General features: G+C 41.9%; 1 protein-coding gene and 1 pseudogene across 1 annotated transcript; both read left to right on the forward strand.

The window, feature by feature from the left end:
• Window positions 1–464: 464 nt before the first annotated feature.
• Window positions 465–18,018, forward strand: Paics (phosphoribosylaminoimidazole carboxylase and phosphoribosylaminoimidazolesuccinocarboxamide synthase). The gene is made up of 9 exons (XM_031342812.1): window positions 465–618; window positions 4,858–5,055; window positions 7,553–7,731; window positions 9,594–9,773; window positions 9,888–10,001; window positions 12,071–12,154; window positions 14,382–14,562; window positions 16,724–16,882; window positions 17,310–18,018. Exons 1-9 carry the CDS (start codon window positions 603–605, stop codon window positions 17,474–17,476), a joined length of 1,278 nt encoding a protein of 425 aa, XP_031198672.1. The 5' UTR covers window positions 465–602; the 3' UTR covers window positions 17,477–18,018.
• Window positions 10,158–11,932, forward strand: LOC116071307 (annotated as a pseudogene).
• Window positions 18,019–19,886: the final 1,868 nt, after the last annotated feature.

The following is a 19,886-nucleotide window of genomic DNA, read 5'->3' on the forward strand; positions in this document are numbered from 1 at the left end:
GCTTCACAGAAGGCTCAGCCTCCAGCCAATCAGCTAGCGCACGGAGCAGGGGCGGGGCTATGGAGTCGAGGAGGCGGGGCTGTCCTCCGCGGCAGAGGTCAGGCTCGCTGCTTCTCCTGCACGTGGACGTCTCCGTTATGTTCGCTCTCCCAGGGCGTAGGTGATGAGAACCGCGCAGTTAGTCGCGTTGGTCCCTCCGAGCTTCTGAGCTGTGCGTGCCCCTGGTCTCCCGCCGTCTCCCACCCGTCCGGACTTGGTCCGCCCCAACCCAGAAACCTCTCCGGCCGGCGGGGGCCTGCAGCCTGCGCGCCACTTTGGGCTGACTGCCTGGCGGGCGGGGAGGGGGGCACCCGGAAGCGGGGTCGCGTCAGCGCGCCTGCGCGGCGGGAAGCCCGGGGACGCGGTTCCAGCCCGAAGCGCGGCCAGTCCGGTACTTCGAGTTCGCCGGTGGGCTGCAGGGCTGGACTTTTAATAGCTGCCTGCCCCTTAGGGCGTGCCCGCAAACTGCACCTCCCTTTCCCGCTCTCTAATCTTGTGATCTCGTTTTCCGGAGAGCTGCTTCTTTTTCCCGCGCGGTCTGCTCCTCTCGCTCACCTAGGATAATGGCGACAGCCGAAGGTGAGTAACTTGTTTTCGGACCCGCTAGGGTGCCCTAACCCTCCGTCAGAGAGTCAGCAGGCTTGACGCAGACGTGTGCGGCCCCGGGGTTGGATGGCAGCCCTTCTGGCAAAGTGCCCGGTCGACTTCCCCAAGACGGCGCCTGGGGCCTGCACACGTGGTCCAAGCGCTGGGAGACGTGCCTTAAACGCTAAGCACCCAGGGCCTACCTAAATACCCCCCCCCCCCCAAAAAAAGCCCGAGGACGGGAGAAAAGTAGCAGAGTGGGAAAGTACTCTGGAGGAGAAATGGCCAGAAACTAACGAAGTGCCTAGAAACCTTGCAATAAGCAGATAAACAGTCAGGAATCTAGCGACTCTTTGAAAGATTATTGGAATATTTACCAGAATATTCTCCTTTGCTGCAAGTTTTAAACTGTGAAAACAGGTCCAAAAATTGTTTTTCCTGGTTTTTCGAGACAGGATTTCTCTGTATAACCCTGGCTGTCCTGTAACTCACTCTGTAGGCCAGGCTGGCCTCGAACTCAGAAATCGGCCTGCCTTTACTTCCCCAGTGCTGGGATTAAAGGCGAGCGTCACCACTGCCCTGCTTCAAAATATTTGGTCAGGTGCTGCTCTGCAATCCCAGGAATTTGGGACTATGGGTGTGGGCTAGTAACAATTTGGGAAGTGCCAGGATCGAAGGTTACTTTACCTACTTTTTACTTGATAGATTTATCGTTACAATTACCATTTTGACCTCTCATGGTAAGAGCCTCGGGAAAGATTGTTCTTTAACACTAACAAAACACTGTCTTGGAACAACACCCGTTTCTAAGATTACTAATGAAGCAAATCGTGTGGGCACCCCAACACATTCTTTACTACCTATGAAAACCAAAAGGAAACTCCCACCCCCACCTCCTGTAGTTTAGTTCCATAAGATTGGGACTTATGGCCAGACTTTTTCCGAGATCACAATGCCAGTACCTCTAAACTTGTAAAAATCTTAGAGTCTAACCTCTTCTTCTCCTCCACATCTCTTGTGTCCCTGTGCCGACAAGGGTCTGAAGAAGGGTCCTCACATCTCTAGCTTAGTTTAGAATGGTTGTGAACTACCATGTAGGGCCTGGGAACTGAACCTGGATCCTCTGTAAAACAGCGAGTGTTCTTAATTGCTGAGCAATCTCTCACCGCTTCTGTTTTACTTTGTTCATTTTGTATCTGTGGTTGTTTGCCACATAGATGCCAGGTCCTGCCCTGAAGCTGGAGTAATTAAACGTGAGCAGCCAGTGTAGCTGCTGTGAACTGAATTTGGATCTTAGACAGGAGCCTTTATTCTTTAAATAAAGTTTTGACTAAAACTGTTAAATCTGTGTTAAATCATTATCTTACGTCTGTGTGCTGCTCTTTAGTACTTAGTAGCCCCATGGTCCTTGGGTCACGTCTACATAGCTGATGAGTTAGTAGTGAACTGGATGGAATGAGCAGTGTGCCAGGCCTTTTCAAGAGGCTGGGAAGAGGACACAAACATTAAGGAAGTTGGAGTTCCAGAAAGGAAATTTATAGCTCAAATTTATAGCTTTTTTCCAGAAAGGAAATTCATGGCAGTCATGCCACGAGGGGCTTTTTAGACTTCGTTAATTCTTCTGGATGCTAAGTTAGGAAGATGCTGTATTCATCTTTTACATCACTGAACCACAGTGAGGTAACAACTTGGCAATTGTTAGCCAACTTATTTATCACCAATGTCAACACAGAATCAAATTTAGCCTAGTTGGGGGGAAAATTACATTTACTTAGTGCTACTTAGAATTATAATCTCAGATACCTAAAGGCAAGTAGGCTTGAATGGTGTATTTAGTTTTATAGTATATTAAATCACAAGAAAGCTTCATAACAAATCACTTACAGGAGTATAGTTGATGTTACCAAAACTTGGGTTTTCTGATAAGAAAACTATTTCTGAGTAGTTTGGGGGCAGGAGTCAGTATATTGTAGATAACAGGTTGTGAAGCTAATGTTCTAGAAATCCAGTTTGGTCCACTCTAGAGGTCCTCTCACATAGTTGTGGCCAACTAAAATTTGATGTAAGAAAAGAATTGGCCTCCTGCATACATTTTTTGGTACACTGAACTAATGATAGGCCATTGATTTTCTTCTTGGACACTTCACTGTTTCCTGTGCCTCCTGAGCTATTTCCTGTGCCAGCTGGTGGTGTGACCTGATCAGCTCTTTAGTTTGGGGTTTTGTATTTTTTTTTCCTATCTACTTGGTTGCTTCTTAATCACACGTACTTAGAACACTAAGTGCTTAGCCATGCTGTCCTTGACTTGGCTCCTTGGTCTTATCTCTTTCAATTCCTCTTGTTAAATTCCTTTTTTTTTCCTCCTCTGGTTTTTTTTTCGAGACAGGGTTTCTCTGTGTACCCCTGGCTGTCCTGTAACTCATTCTGTAGACTAGGCTGGCCTTAAATTCAGAAATCTGCTTGTTATTATGATTTCTTATTTATTACTAGCTTTCTTCAAGACTTAGGTCCCTTGAGCAGAAACTAGATTTCATTTGCTGTTCTGTCCACAGTCCCTGGCACACAAATACTTTGGGAAAGTACTGAGGATAAATGTTGCAAGATATCTGATCATGCTGTGAACCAAGAATGTGTTGTTTACTCAGGAATGCTGTTTCTAGTTGTGATGTAGCTCAGTCCGTGGCACATATCTTTAACCCCAAACAATAGTAAAGTTAGTTTGTAGAAGGAAGCACCCATGTTTGAAAGTGAGGTCTAATTGAGTGGCAGACAAACTGATGAATCAGAAAGATTTGAGAAAATAGGATATGCCTAACTCTCACAAGAGAGAAAAAAGGGAAGCTACTTATGGTGAAGTGCAGAGAGCAGGAGGAAGTTTTACTGGGACAGTTGTACAGTGACAGGTGGAAGAGAGACAACAAGCTAGACAAAGATGAAGACAGGGAATGAGAAGGGGCCAGAAGATTAGAACAGATTGCTAGAGTTACTTTGAGGTCAAATAGAGCAATTTGGGAAAGGAGAGAAAAGCCAGTTTGTATCAATCAGCCTGGAGATGAGTCTGAGCCAGAGCAGCTGAGTTGAACCAGCCAGCCAGAGCTCAGAAAGAACTAGGAAGGGGTGAGCTTATTCAGTAGTAAGTCTCAGGCTGAAGACATTAGATGGTTTTGCCTGGTCTGGTGGTGCACATCTTTAATCACAGTGGAAAGCAGATGGATCTGAGTTTGATGTTAGTCTCGTCTGGGAAGGACATTCTAGGCTAGCCAGGGTTAGCCAGTAATGAGACCCTGTCTCAGGGAAAAGAAAACGCCTTTGTGTCCATTTCCTGATACTTTCCTACATCCTCAATAAAGAGTGTACTGATGCCAGAGGATTGAGAAGTAGCCCGGTTGGGTTAATGGAAACATAAATAAAGGAGGGCCTGTTGTCTCCATGCCTAGTGGAACTAGCATCCAAACTTAACATCATAAAGTTTTCTTTTGGTTTGGAATTAGTTTGTTTTTCCTTTGGTGCTAGACTTTCGACTAGACCTTTTACATGTTGGGCAAGCTCCACTGAGCTACGCCCCCTGTACTGGCTGGTTTTGTGTGTCAACTTGACACAGGTTGAAGTTATCACAGAGAAGGGAGTTTCAGTTGGGGAAGTGCCTCCATGAGATCCAGCTGTGGGGCATTTTCTCAATTGCCCCTTGTGGGTGGTGCCATCCCTGGGCTGGAGGTCTTGGGTTCTATAAGAGAGCAGGCTGAGCAAGCCAGGAGAAGCAAGTCAGTAAGGAACATCCCTCCATGGCCTCTGCATCAGCTCCTGCTTCCTGACCTGCTTGAGTTCCAGTCCTGACTTCCTTTGGTGATGAACAGCCATGTGGAAGTAAGCCAAATAAACCCTTTCCTCCCCAACTTGCTTCTTGGTCATGATGTTTGTGCAGGAATAGAAACCCTGACTAATACACCCCTATTCGTTGCCTCCACTACTTACTTTTTTGTTGTTGTTTTTGTTTGTTTTTGTTTTTTGATGAGCAAAGGAGCCTCTTGTACATTAATTTGAAATGAAGAAATTGTTCTGAATTTTCTCACTTAGCTTGCTATGAAAAGTCAGGGGAAATATCTTTATAGTTATAATTATACTAACACACAATTATATGAGAGTTACTATCCATGGAGTGATTCAACATTTCAATGGATTCTTTACTATTTAAGAAATCTTAGAATCTGGTATAATTATGTTTTATTCCCACAGTCCTGAACGTCGGGAAGAAACTCTATGAGGGTAAAACAAAAGAAGTCTATGAACTGACAGATAGTCCAGGCAGAGTCCTCCTGCAGTCCAAGGACCAGATTACAGCAGGGAATGCAGCTAGAAAGAACCACCTGGAAGGCAAAGCTGCAATCTCCAATAAGATCACCAGCTGCATATTTCAGTTATTAAAGGAAGCTGGTGAGTGCTGCCCTTTGAAAGTCTTTCACAGTGGTCATTTTCCAGGGGAGAAATTGTCTGGATCAAGAATATGTTATACTTCTCATGTGTTATTCCATCTAAAGCAGGTAACTGACTCTGGGAGATGGCTGTTTGACTTAACCTGTTGGGAATGTCTCACAGGCTAAGTTGCTTTGGAAGTAATGAATGGTGTTCTAAAGAAGCTTAAGCTAAGGATAGCCCAGTGATAAAGTACTTACTTAGCATACATAAAGTCTTAGGTTCAATATTCAATATTGCCCACTGTCTTAGTGACTTTGCTGTTACTTGACTGAGGCAACTTACCAAAAGTAAAATAAAATGAAAGGATTTAACTTGGGGCTTAAGTTCCAGGGAGTCCATAACCATCACGGCAGGAGTGTGCCACAGACAGGCTGGGCACCGGAGCAGTGGCTGAGCGCTTACACTGCAAGTAGGAGGCAAAGAAAGCTAACTGGGTGTATGAGTTAGGGCTTTACTGCTGTGAACAGACACTTTTATGAGGATGACATATAGTCAGTTCATAGTTAACTGGGACTGTCTTACAGGTTCATAGGTTCAGTCCATTTTCATCAAGGCAGGAGCATGGCAGCATCCAGGCAGCCATGGGCCTGGAAGAGCTGAGAGTTCCATCTCTATCTGAAGGCTGCTAGGACTAGGATATTAAGGCCCACACACACAGTGACACACCTACTCCAACAAGGCTACACCTTCTAATAGTGTCATTCCCTGGGCCAAGTATATACAAACCATCACACTGAGAATAACTTGTGCTTTTGAAATATTAAAACCTGCCCCTATAACAAACATCCTCCAGCAAGGCCACACCTCCAAAGAGTTCTACCAAGTGGGGACCAAGCATTCAAAGTACTACCTCCCACAGAGAAAAGTTTCAAGAGAAAGAAGCTAAGTTTCCTACAATTTTGATCAGTCACATGAATCACCAGTGTAACTTCCCTCTACAAGGCCATCTTTAGCCTTGGGGAGTTTAAAAAGAAGCCTTGCTGGTATAGCAGCCCCAAATAATAACCTGAGTTCACTGGAATGCTGGAATGCTGAACCTGGAATGCTACACAGTTGTGCTTTGTTCTGCTTGTTGAGGACAGTACAGAATTGTAAGCCTGATTCTGCTTGTAAACCCTGAGAAGTGTTCGAAGATAGCAGCTGTGCCTTCCTGTCCCGTTCTAAGTGAAAGACCTCTCTTCCATTAGAGAAGTAAAAGATGAAACTAAAATTAGAACTTATCTATGGAATGTTGGAGTGAAGGAAGGGCAGTTAGGGCGCTTCTCCATGTTGGATCATAAGGTTTTTTGTGTGTGTAGAAGAGGGCATCCAGTCCCGTGGAACTAGAGTTATAGGAGCTGGGAAACTGCTGTACACGTGCTGGGAACTGCACCCAGCTTCTCTGAAAATAATCTCTACTGCTCTACAGGCCTGGAATATGACAGGTTTAAACTATTTTCAGAGAGGTTGTTAGTTTCCAAGGTCACCACATAAAGCTGTTCAGTACCAGTGGCAGGGAAGGAAGAGCATTGCTTTCCTCATCGTTGGCTAGAGTAGCTGCAGTGTCCCAGATATTACCTGCTGGAGGCTTTTTCAGGGGTTATTTAAGCAGTTAAAGAAGAAGTATCTTCAGAATTTAGGGCTCTTCTGATTGATAAGGTAGACCAATCTATAAGAATTAATATGATACCAAACTGTAGAACATGAGAATTCTGTAGTCAGGTTATCTTTAGAGGTAATTTAATGCCACTTGGATGACTTATGTGACTTCTACAAGGTTAGATAAGTAGAGAAGGGAGACAATCTGAATATGAATGAAAAGCTGGAGGCTAAAACACTGAACTCCAGTCTTTAGGTTTCCGTGTGATATTAAAATGTAACTGTCTGGTGTTTTCATAGACAGAAAAAAATCTTATTTTGTTAACCTTACGGTTTTAATTATATATGTCTGTGTTTGGGTGTATGGAAGTGCAGGTGCTATAGAAGGCCAGAGGCATTGGATCCCCTGGTGCTAGAGTTACAAGGGCTTGTGGGTCGTGGGTGATGGGAATGAACTCTGGTGCTTTAGGATAGTGGTAAGCACTCTTAGCCTGTGAGTTCTCTCTAATCCCATGCTGGTGTCTATTTTTGATAGATGTTTTGACTTGCCCGAGGAGGTAAAGCACTTGCCATGCGAGACTAACTTTCTGAGTGCAGCCATAGAAACTATGTAAAGAGGGAGGAGAACTGTTCTTTGACTTGCATGAATGCAAACACACAACCACAGGCTTGTGAACTACATCCACAAGAACATACACATCATTGTGCATTTGCATGCATAACATGTCATGACACTCATGGGTGTAAATGCACAACCACATACATACACATCAGAAGAAATTAAAAAAAATTAAAGGATGAAAACTTTTTTAGAGTTTATCCACCTTCCTAAAAAAAAAATTCATTGCTTTTTCCCTCTTTTATCATCAATTTGTAGGTATAAAAACTGCTTTCACTAAGAAATTTGGGGAGACTGCTTTCATTGCACCCCAGTGTGAAATGATTCCAATTGAGTGGGTATGCCGAAGAATAGCAACTGGATCTTTTCTCAAAAGGAACCCTGGAGTAAAGGAAGGGTATAAGTTTTATCCACCAAAAGTGGAGATGTTCTTCAAGGTAATTGCTTTTTGTGACTTAAAACTACAAACTCAAAATGTTAAACATTAAAACATCTGAAACTATATGTGTCCTACTAGAAATTTATGTTGATAGTGTAGAATTACATTAGCAATAATAATCAGGTTGGGGGAAGGGGAGGAATCCCTGAAAAAAAATTTTTTTGTTTTTTGAGACAGGTTTTCTCTGTGTAGCCGGGGCTGTCCTGGAACTCACTCTGTAGACCAGGCTGGCCTCGAACTCAGAAATCTGTCTGCCTCTGCCTCCCAAGTGCTGGGATCAAAAACGTGCACCACCACTGCCCAGCATGAAAATATTTTTTGACAAGATGGACTAACAAAAATAAATTTAAATGAGCAGAAATCAAGAAGAAAGTTAACATATTAAAAAGATTTACTTTACAGAGTGAATTCCAGGACAGCCAGGGCTATACAGAGAAACCCTGTCTTGAGGCGGGGGAAAAGATTTAGTTGCACATTGCTTGGTGGTACATACCCATATTCCTGCCAACTATTAATGAGTGCAGGGGTTAGAGGTGGCTCAGCAGTCTTGAGTACTGGCTGCTCTTGTGGAGGACCTAAGTTTGATCCTAGCACTCACTGGTGGCTCGTACCTGTGTAGTTCCAAGAATCTGACAGTCTCTTAAGGCCTACAGGTGCATTCATGCATATAGTCAAAACACCCATATTTATTTATACATAAAACTTAAAGAATAGGTGTAGAAGAATTGCTATTTCAAGGCCAGCCTGAGCTATGGAATAAGAACCTGTTCAGAAAGATTGTTGATTGGTTTGTTTTTTTACATTTCAAATTTTCATATGTAAAAGGGAAGTGGTTTTGAGTTTGCAGGAGTTTTTGTTTTTTTGTTTTGTTTTGTTTGTTGTGGTTTGGTTTTTGGTTTTGTTTTGTTTTGAAGCAGGATTTCTCTTGTGTAGTCTTGGCTGTCCTGAACTTGCTTTATAGACCAGGTTGGCCTCAAACTCTGTTTCCCAAGTGCTGGGATTTTTGTAAATTTAGTTATAATGTATAACAAGTTATACAGCTACCTGATTAAAAATACACTATTGACCTTGTTTTCAAACTGTGTGCATGTGATGTACGTGTATGTAGGTAAAACATTCATACACATAAAAAAATGGCTTTTCAGAGAGATTGGAATGAATTATTTCATTACCTAAAATAAGGGACTCATGTAATACCTTAAGAATAATTAAAAGTAAACAGTAGAGGCTGAAGAGATGGCTCAGCATGAAAGCATGCAAACTTGTTCAAAGTTCAAGTAGTTCTAGCACCGCATGACTGGCCATATCATAGCTACTCTAGTAGTTCCCTGGTGTGTGCTTCAGTCTTCTGGCCTCCACAGGCACCAGGCATGGACATGGTGCACAAATGGCATATGTGTAAGCAAATTGGGGCCAGAATGGTAGTACAGCACTTGGTACTCTTCAAGAGAACTAGAATTTGGTCTCCTCTCCACACGTAGTGCAGCATATATACACAGACCCAAATAAAAAGTAAAATTTAAAGTACACTTAATTACTTGAAATGCCAGGCAGTGGTGGCGCATGCCTTTAATCCCAGCACTTGGGAGGCAGAGGCAGGTGGATTTCTGAGTTTGAGGCTAGCCTGGTCTACAGAGTGAGTTCCAGGACAGTCAGGACTATACAGAGAAACCCTGTCTCAAAAAACAAAACCAAAACAAAACAAAATAAGAAACAAAAAATTACTTGAATCATAGGGTATTCTGGGAGGAAATTACATCCAAATAGCAATTCTTAGGACCATAAATTTAAAGGAAAACTTATTTTCCAGGAAAGTTAAAAATTCCAAGATTTAAATTAACTATACTGCTTTATTCCTAGGACGATGCCAATAATGATCCACAGTGGTCTGAGGAGCAACTCATCGCAGCAAAATTTTGTTTTGCTGGACTTGTTATTGGGCAGACTGAAGTGGACATCATGAGTCATGCCACACGAGCTATTTTTGAAATTCTGGAGAAATCCTGGCTGCCCCAGAACTGTACGCTGGTTGATATGAAGGTATTGATAAATTTTATCAATAAAATGTAATGTAAAAGTGAACGTTGTAACTCCGAAATGTCTTTAGTTCTGTGTCATTTTCAAATCATTCCCTTGGCAATGTGCTGCTTCTAGATTGAGTTTGGTGTTGATGTAACCACCAAAGAGATTGTTCTTGCTGATGTCATTGATAATGATTCCTGGAGACTGTGGCCATCGGGAGATCGGAGCCAGCAGAAAGACAAACAGGTATGTGTTGTTTGAGCTTATTTATCAAGTTGTGAGAGAGGTGGGGGCGGGTTTTAGTCTTATTGATACGTGCTTATACATTTCTCCGGTTGGAGAGATGGCATAGAGGTTAAGAGCACTGACTGCTCTTCCAGAGGTCCTGAGTTCAATTCCCAGCAATCACATGGTGACTCACAACCATCTATGATGGGATCCAGTGCCCTCTTCTGGTGTGTCTAAAGACAGCTACAGCATACTTGCATAAGTAAAATAAAGCTTTTTTAAAAAACAAATCATCCCTCCACACAATGGCAATGGCAAAGCATACAAAGCCCTGGATTCACTCTTCAGCACCAAAAAAGTAAAAATGAACAAAAATCTCCTTTGGTGCTAAGAAATACATTTTTTTTTTTTAAGATTTATTTATTTTATGTGTATGCGTACACTGTAGCTGTACAGATGGCTGTGAGCCATCATGTGGCTGCAGGGAATTAAATTCAGGACCGACCCACTCTATCTGGCCCGCTCACTCCAGCGTAATTCACTGTAGCTGTCTTCAGACACACCAGAAGAGGTCATCAGATCTCATTATGGGTTGTTGTGAGCCACCATGTGGTTGCTGGGATCTGAACTCAGGACGTTCGGAAGAGCAGTCAGTGCTCTTACCCGCTGAGCCATCTTGCTAGCCCTAAGAAATACTTTTAACCTATAAACAAACAGCTTTTGTATTTATCATGTTCAGATTCTGAAACAGTAAAGAACAAGTGTCCTTGTTTATCTGATAAGTATCATCACAACGTCAAGGCTAAATGACGGATCTGGGACTCTAGACATCAAGTCCCCGGGGCCACAACAGGCTTTAGTTCTAACAAAAATTTAAGGCAGCTTTTCCCCCTAGCGCTGCCAACTCTGCAGGTCTGTGTGGAGCTGCGGTTTCTGTTTCGCAGGATGGGATTCGTGAAAGTTGTCAAGAATAAGGCCTACTTTAAAAGATACCAAGTGAGATTTAGAAGGCAAAACTGACTACTATGCACAGAAACGATTGGTGATCCAGGACAAGAACAAGTACAACACACCCAAATACATGATGATAGTTCATGTAACTAACAGAGGTCTCATATGCCAGATTACATATGCCCATATAGAAGGGGATATGATCGTCTGCGCAGCATATGCACATGAACTTCCAAAATACGGTGTGAAAGTTGGCATGCTTCTGAATAGGTTTGGCATGGACAAGATCTATGAAGGCCAAGTGGAGGTGAATACAATGTGGAAAGCAATGACGGTCAGCCTGGTGCCTTCACTTGCTATTTGCATGCAGGTCTTGCCCGAACTACAACTGGCAATAAAGTTTTTGGGACCTTGAAGGGAGCTGTGGATGAAGGCTTGTTTATCCCTCATAGTACCATACGATTCCCTGGTTATGACTCTGAAAGCAAAGAGTTCAATGCAGAGGTGCATCGGAAGCACATCATGGGTCAGAATGTGGCAGACTACATGTGCTATCTAATGGAGGAAGATGAAGATGCGTACAAGAAACAGTTCTCTCAGTACATCAAGAACAACGTAACTCCAGACATGACGGAGATGTATAAGAAAGCTCATGCTGCTATCTGAGAGAACCCAGTCTATGAGAAGAAGCCCAAGAGAAGAAGTGAAGAAGAGGAGGTAGAATCGTCCCAAAATGTCTCCTGCTCAGAAGGAAGACAGGGTTGCTCAAAAGAAGGCAAGCTTCCTCAGAGCTCAGGAACGGGCTGCTGAAAGCTAAAACACTTTTTTATGAAGATTTTTTTCATAAAGACAATAAACATTGATCAAGCAGCAAATTAAAAAAAAAAAGTTAAGGCAAAATCCTGAATATATGAATGCATGTTAATTCATAAGTCGGTTACTTTGCTAATGAAGGAAGCATTTGACCTCAAATGAAACTTACTTACTTTGCTACTGAACTTTTCCATTGAAAAAGCATTTGTACGACAAGGTGCATTTTCAGATACATTTCATTATACAAACTTCATGACTTGAAGGAAACCCTGTTTTAATATAGCACAAGAAAGTAACTTTCTAAATTTTGTTTTATTTTCTAGTGTTACCGTGATCTCAAAGAAGTAACTCAGGAAGGACTCCAGATGGTAAAGAAAAACTTTGAGTGGGTTGCAGACCGAGTGGAGGTAATTCTTCACAAGCAGACATGTAATAACATTATTGGACTGAGAAATTAGCTCAGTAGTTGGTAAAGTGCTTGCTTGCCTTACAAAAACAAAGACCTGACCTGACTTCGATTCTCTAGCACCCATGTAAAACAATAAAGAAAATAACAGATGTAGTGGCAGACATTTGGAATACCAAGGTTGGGCCATTAGAGACAAGAAGATCCCACCCCCCAAGTCCTCTCTTCGTTTTTCTTTTTTTTTTAAAGATTTATTTTATGTGTATGAGTACACTGTAGCTGTACAGATGGCCGTGAGCCATCATGTATGTGGCTGCTGGGAATTGAACTTGGGACCTCTGCTGGCCTGCTCGATCTGGCATAATTCACTGTAGCTGTCTTCAGACATACCAGAAGAGGGTGTCCGATCTCATTATGGGTGGTTGTGAGCCACCATGTGGTTGCTGGGGTCTGAACTCAGGACCTTCGAAAGAGCAGTCGGTGCTCTTAACCGCTGAGCCATCTCGCCAGCTCCTTCTTTTGTTTTTTCGAGACAGGGTTTCTCTGTATAGCCCTGGCTGTCCTGGAACTCATTCTGTAGACCAGGCTGGCCTCCAACTCAGAAATCCACCTGTCTCTGCCTCCCAAATGCTGGGATCAAAGGCATGTGCCACCGCTGCCTGGCTACATTCACAAAAATTAAGTAGAAAAAAATTTAAGTAAAAGAGAAAATCTGGGTGGTACCTGAGGAACATCTGAAGGTGTCCTCTCCACACATTTGTACATACATAGCAAAAGTGAAAAATGTTTCCAAAAAAGGTGTAATGGAGCTTGCCAACAATTTTAGCTATTCTGGAAGCTAAGACATAAAGGGTTTCAAGTTCCACGCCAGTGTGGAACCTAATTACATGAAAGTGGCTAAAATAAAAGTGAGAGAGGCCTTTACATCTTGTTTTCAGTGACTTTGAATGAAAGGATCGCCTTTAGGAATGGTCACAGCAGGCTACACTGAACTCTCATCCACTAAGTTAATCATGATGTTCCCAGATGCTAGTGTGGAACCCTGAGATCCTGTTTCTAACCTCTGTTTCACTTAAATTTTTATTACTACTATGAACCCAGAGTTGAATATGACTCATCAATCATAATCACTTCATAGACAAATATTTTCAACTTAATCTATGTTTACTGTTCAAAAAAGCCAACTAACAGGTTGATAGCCTAATTTGGTTGACTGTGCATTAAAGATTCAACAGAATGTGCAGAAGCCTCTGGTATGGAATACTTCGTTCCTGTTCTGAGTGTTAAGTGGTTTAGAGAGAGTACAGGGTTGGGATGTTAGTTTGTTTGAAGACAGCCTCACTATGGAGACCAGGTTGACCTGCCTCCTTGGTGTTGGGATTACAGGTTTGTGCCACAATGCATAGTGAATTTGGTGCTATTATTCTTGGCCAAGATTTTTGTTGTCATTGTTTTGTTTTTAAAGATATATTTATTATATAAAATTACACTGTAGCTGTCTTCAGACATACCAGAAGAGGGCATTGGATCTCATCACAGATGGTTGTGAGCTCCTATGTGGTTTCTGGGATTTGAACTCAGGATCTCTGGAAGAGCAGCCACTGCTCTTAACCGCTGAGCCATCTCTCCAGCCCATTGGTTTGTTTGTTTTGTTTTTTTAATGATCTGTTTTGCTCAGCTTAATTTTAGTCTGTTCAGAAAGAAAATACCAGCTATGCATAATACCACAGACTTGTAATCCTAGCACTTGGAGGCAGATATGGCATATCTCTGAGGTTGAAGCCAGCCTGCTCTACATCATGTAAATCAAAAACATGAATGTGCTGGGGATGTAGCTCAGTTTACAAGTGCTTGCCTATCATACAAGCAGCCCTAGGTTTGATTGCTCAGGACTGCATAGAACAAAGTGTGGTGGCACAAGCCTGTGACCCTCGCTCTCAGGAGTATCAGAAGTTGGAGGTCTCCCTCAGTTACCCATGATTTCCAGTCAGGTCAATCTTGGCTGCTTGAGACCTTTTCAAAAAGGGAAGGAAGAGAAGAGGGAAAGGGAAGGGAAGGACAAACAGGAAAGCCATTTATCTGGTACCTAAGGCAAGAGTATCAGGAATTTAAGGTCATTCTCCGCTATATAACATCCAGGCTCAACACCCTGACACACAAAAGTAAAAGGTAACACACTGTTACATTGACTGTTACCCATTTTTCATAGTTCTGTTTTTCTTTTCCAGTTGCTTCTCAAGTCAGACAGTCAGTGCAGGGTGGTAGTGCTGATGGGTTCAACCTCTGACCTTGGTCACTGCGAAAAAATTAAGAAGGCTTGTGGAAATTTTGGGATCCCGTGTGAACTTAGAGTAACATCTGCACATAAAGGACCAGATGAAACTTTGAGAATTAAAGCAGAATATGAAGGTAAACTTTAAATAACTAGAGAATTTAAGTTATTTCTGATTTGAGTAAAAGATTTTAAAGTACATATTTTTGAATACTAATGCTTAAAAGAGCTTTTCCATATTTCTGAGGAAAAACAGGTGTCAAGCATATACATTTATTACACTTATCTTTAGAAGGGATGCTTAAAGAAACCTATGAAAGAACAAGGAGAAAACTTAAAATACAGGTATATAGAGGAGCTGGAGAGCTGCCTCAGCTGGATTCTACATCAGGCATCATCTCACAAACTGCCTGGAACTTCAAGTTCAGGAGATTTGACCTCTTATGGCCTCGTGGTCACCTGCATGCATAAACTCATGCAGGCACACATAATTTTTTAAATAATCTTTGCAAACATGGCTCAGTGATTAAGAACATATGCAACCATCTATAGCTCCAGCCCCAGGGGAATCTATCACCCTCTTCTGGCCTCCAAGGGCACTCACTGCACAAGTGTGCATAGACACATGGTGTGGAGGCAAAACACCCAAACATACACTTTTGAGAAAGTATAAGTATGAAAGAAAACAGACTAGATCCGGGAGGAAGTGTGGTCTCCTTGTCTTGTTTGTTTGTTTATTTATTTTGGTTTTTTGAGGCAGGGTTTCTCTGTGTAGCCCTGGCTGTCCTGGAACTCACTCTGTAGATCAGGCTGGCCTCAAAAATCCGCCTTCCTCTGCCTCCTAAGTGCTGTGATTAAAGGCGTGACCACCACTGCCTGGCCTCCTTGTCTAATTAGCAGCACTTGTTAGCATTGTTTCTTGGGTGCTCCAATGATGAAGGCCGTACTCCACTGCAGGAGACTGAAGCAGCAGAGCCTCTCTGGTATTTTTGTTAGATTTCTTGGAAGCATGCAAGAAAGCTATAGTTTCAGTAGATAATACATTAAACAAACAGTAGGATATCATTGATCTAAAATTCTGGAATCTGCTTACAAAACTGTTTTAAACAATTAAAAAAATGATTCTCGAGGCTTCAGATCCTTTTACTAAGCTAGTAACAGCTTGGGTTCTTTCCCAGTAAAAACTTAATTGTAAGCAGACTAAAGATAATAGTGTAGCTCAGTTGGTAAAATGCTTATTTAGCCTGTAAGAAACCCAGGATTCAGTACCTAGCACCAACATAAAACCAGGAGTAGGAATCATACCTGTAATCCTAACAGTTAGGAATGTAAAACAGGAGGATTATTGTAAATACAAAGTGGGCCTGGGCTACAGAGTAAGACCCTCTGTCTGTTAAATATATCAAGGCTCTTTTTTTTTTTTTAAGATTTATTTATTTATTTATTTATTTTATGTATATGAGTACACTTCACTGCCTTCAAACACACCAGAAGAGGCCATCAGATCTCAGTACAGATGAGTGTGAGCCACCATGTGGTTGCTGGGAATTGAACTCAGGACCTTTGGAAGAACAGTCAATGCTCTTAACTGCTGAGCCATCTCTCCGGCCCATATCAAGGTTCTTAAAGAATTTGAAATGCACTTTTGGTGCATGCAAATTATTGAGCATAGAGTCTCAAGCATGTTATGTACTTGAATTGTGGGGGCTATACCATGTATATCCTAGCACCTGGACACTTTTTATAATTTAGGAAGTATCCACAGAATCTCTAATTACTATTTAATGAGTCTACTGGCACTACTTAAAGACAACTCAACATAAAGGTACCTGTTTAGTTGGTGAAATTCTTCATTTTGCTGAGTCTAAGCAGGAATAGCAAAATGAGGCAGCCATTCTCTCACTGACCTCATGATATTTCTTTTATACAACAGATCTCAAAAATAGTGAAACCTATTCTGCCTAGGGTTATTGCTTATGATACAGTTATGTGAAAAGATGAACCATATATTTTGAACTTATGCATGTCATTACCTTTTAGATATTTTCTCTATAACAGACTACTCAAAATATTTAAAGTTCACTTTTTATTTATTTTTACTGAATGTGTGCAGATGCATGTGTCAATTGCCAGAATTAATTCTCTCCTACTATGTGGGTTCCAGAGGTCACACAGGTCATCAGGCTTGACAGCAGACACCCTTATCTACTGAGCTACCTGCCCTGCACTGTTTTTTGTACCTGGCTATTGTTATTGTTGACAAAACAAAAGGACCTGACTATCTTTTAATTTCCCTAGGGGATGGTGTACCTACTGTATTTGTCGCAGTGGCAGGCAGAAGCAATGGTCTGGGCCCAGTGATGTCTGGTAACACTGCTTACCCTGTTATCAGCTGTCCCCCGATCACACCAGACTGGGGTGTTCAGGATGTGTGGTCATCTCTTCGACTGCCCAGTGGTAAGACCTTGAAAATTTTTAGTACTGTGTATACCCAGAATTTCTCTCTTTATCCAGCCTCATCTATTAATATTTGACTACATATTTTATTTTAAAACAGCCTACTAATTTAAATCAGGCTTTTTAGTTTTGAATTATTTTATACTTAGATGCTTAAGTATTCATCTCTAAGAAATAGGATTTGGGTTTATTATCATCATTTTCTTTTTTTTTTGGTTTTTTGAGACAGGGTTTCTCTTTGTAGCCCTGACTGTCCTGGTACTCACTCTGTAGACCAGGCTGGCCTCGAACTCGGAAATCCGCCTGCCCCCGCCTCCCAAATGCTGGGATTAAAGGCGTGCGCCACCACCGCCCGGCTCATCATTTTCTTTTTTAATTTTTAAGCTACCAACTCATTTTTCTGTCTTTTTCTTTTCTGAACCAACAGGTCTTGGCTGTTCAACTATACTTTCTCCAGAAGGATCAGCTCAGTTTGCTGCTCAGATATTTGGGTTAAACAACCATTTGGTGTGGGCCAAGCTTCGAGCGAGCATATTGAACACGTGGATATCCTTAAAGCAGGCTGATAAGAAAATCAGACAATGCAATTTGTAAAAAAGCAACTTAATTTTTAGGAGAAAAGTTACATATTCCTAGTTTGGATTTAAAGAAAAAAAATCAAGCAAAATGATTTCACATAAGAGAAAACAATTCAGTTTACTAATGAACAAATGGTCCTCAGTGTTTATGATTTGGTACATTGTCAGTGGATATTATTAATATTTTCTAGCTCTACATAGTGATATGTCCCTGTAATCTTAGTACTCTAGAGGCTGAGGCAGCATGATCACTAAGTTCAAGGCCAGCCTGAAGTGTGTATTGAGACTCTGTACTTGCCAGGGAGGGAACCTTTACAGTTAGTAAAGTTGGCATGATACTGCTAAATCATATGGAACTGGAGCGATGTGTCTGTGGTTTGGCGTGGCTCTCTTGCAGATAACCTGAGTTTGGTTCTCAGCATCTTTGTAGACATTATACAATAAATAACCAAAACTCAGGGGATCTGACCCCATGGCTTCCTTATGTACCTGCTCTCAAATACTATCACATTCCCCCACCCAACACACAATTTTAAAAAATAAACTTTTTAAAAAGTATTTCTAAATGATTATAGCATTTTTTTTTTATTAATCAGATTCTGCTTGATCTGAATTAGCGCTTTGAAAATTAAAATATTTGTATTGTGTTTATCAGTATATTCTCGCTGCGTGGTCTGTACATTCTAAGTCATTATCTAAGTTAATGCTACATGAATCTCCAGCCAAGGAATGTGTGCTTTGTTGGGGTCTGTACAGTGTTGAGGAAACCTTCGGTCCTTGCCCATGCTTTAACCCCAGTTTGTTTGGGGGCATTTGCTTGTTTTGTTTTTAAAGAAATTGAAATTAGAGGTAGAAGAAAGAGGTGCTATCAAGGTCTCTTTCCCAAGGTCTCTGGGCAGTGGGACAGTTCTACATGGAATAAAGCCATTCCAGGGAAAGATGGAGTAAGTACTGCTTAGCCGCTTAACTAGGATTGGTAGGTGCCTCTCTGGGTTGTAAACTTAGTTTTCTGGTATTTTTTGCCACACCTGCAGTCACCATCCTACCACCATTTTCAGAAATTGAGTCACTAGTTTGTCGTCATAATGAAGGAGTGGGTGGGTGTGGTGGGCTGATGGCGAGTGTATGTCTGAACAATGGGCCAGATTCACTTCAGTGTTTCCCCATCCTTTGCCATATTCGTCACATGCCTGCTTTTTTTTCCTCCAGTTGGGTCTTTGGTTTACCTCTCTCCTGCTCTACTTGCTTCTGCTCTACTCTCAACAGCGTTGAACGTATTTACTAAGCCTAGCTTGAGACTGCATCTTTTAGTGGCAACTGCCCTGCCAGCATGTTTGCTACAGATATGCAAAGTCTAGGGAGGGCAGAATTGTCGGTTAATAAGTTATTTTTGTGAATGAATACAGCATTATTGTGCATTTTTGTTTTGTTAAACAGCAAAACAAACCATAATCTAGTATTTAGTAATAGGGCAATACAGTGGCCTATGGGTTACTAAACTGTAAAAAACTCATCTGAGCACCCATGAGTTTGCATGTAAACTTCCATGTTCATTTTTATGAGAAGGGAGTTTAGGCTTTCTCTAGAGGGATCATGACCCTCAAGAGTTAAGCTGCTACAGATAAAGTGGTGACAAGCCCTTACCAGTCTGTGCTTCCCATATTTCAGGAACTCCTACCATTTATTTACTTGGGCCTGTTAAATGTGACCAGCTAACCATTCTCTCAGCTCAACATTGAGATGGTTCTCTTTTCTCACCCTGTAGCAGAACATCCTTTGTCTCCTTCAGCGAGACATTCCTTGTGTTTCTTCCAACAAAATTGACTTTCCAAAGATCCCTTAAGTTTCCACTTTACTCTGTCTTTTAAAAAAATCCACAAACAACTGACCACTTGATTTTACGGGTTCTTTAGGTACTTTGAAGGCCTGTTAAAAGTCACTCGTGTGAACAAGGTCTGTTAACAAAACTGTTATCTCAGCTACTCAGGAGGTTGACAAGGTCATGGCCAGCGAGGGGCATGTGATAACCTGTTTCAGAAAGGGAAAGGCGCAAGGGATATAGCCTGGTGGTAGGGCACTTCTCAAGCTTGCACAAGGCACTTGTAAGAGGAATCACTATGTTCCCCACTTTTTTTTTAATCCTTCAAAATATTACTTGGGCTTTATCTTTCCATGTATTCACATAGCCATGGTGGCTATAACAGTTATCGCTATGTGCCTTGTGCTGTATTAGTTACTGCATATTACCGTGCCAAGACACCTGACAGTAGCCATTGATGAGTCAGTTTATCTTAAAGGGGAAAGGCATGCTGATAGGAGAGCCTGTTGTGCTTCCACGGGCAGAAAGGTGACTGAATTCTGGTGTTCTGCTCACTTGCTGCTTTTCACTCTGCCCAATGCCCTAGCCCCTGGGGTGCTACCACCCA

This window comes from Mastomys coucha, unplaced genomic scaffold (genome assembly GCF_008632895.1).
Source record: "Mastomys coucha isolate ucsf_1 unplaced genomic scaffold, UCSF_Mcou_1 pScaffold22, whole genome shotgun sequence".
NCBI classification, from domain to species: Eukaryota; Metazoa; Chordata; class Mammalia; order Rodentia; family Muridae; genus Mastomys; species Mastomys coucha.

Bases quoted from the DNA above. Each gene is read 5' to 3' on its own strand.
- Paics (XM_031342812.1), top strand. The intron at 7,732-9,593 runs GTAATTGCTTTT...CTTTATTCCTAG, and splicing joins AAGTGGAGATGTTCTTCAAG to GACGATGCCAATAATGATCC. The intron at 16,883-17,309 runs GTAAGACCTTGA...CTGAACCAACAG, and splicing joins ATCTCTTCGACTGCCCAGTG to GTCTTGGCTGTTCAACTATA.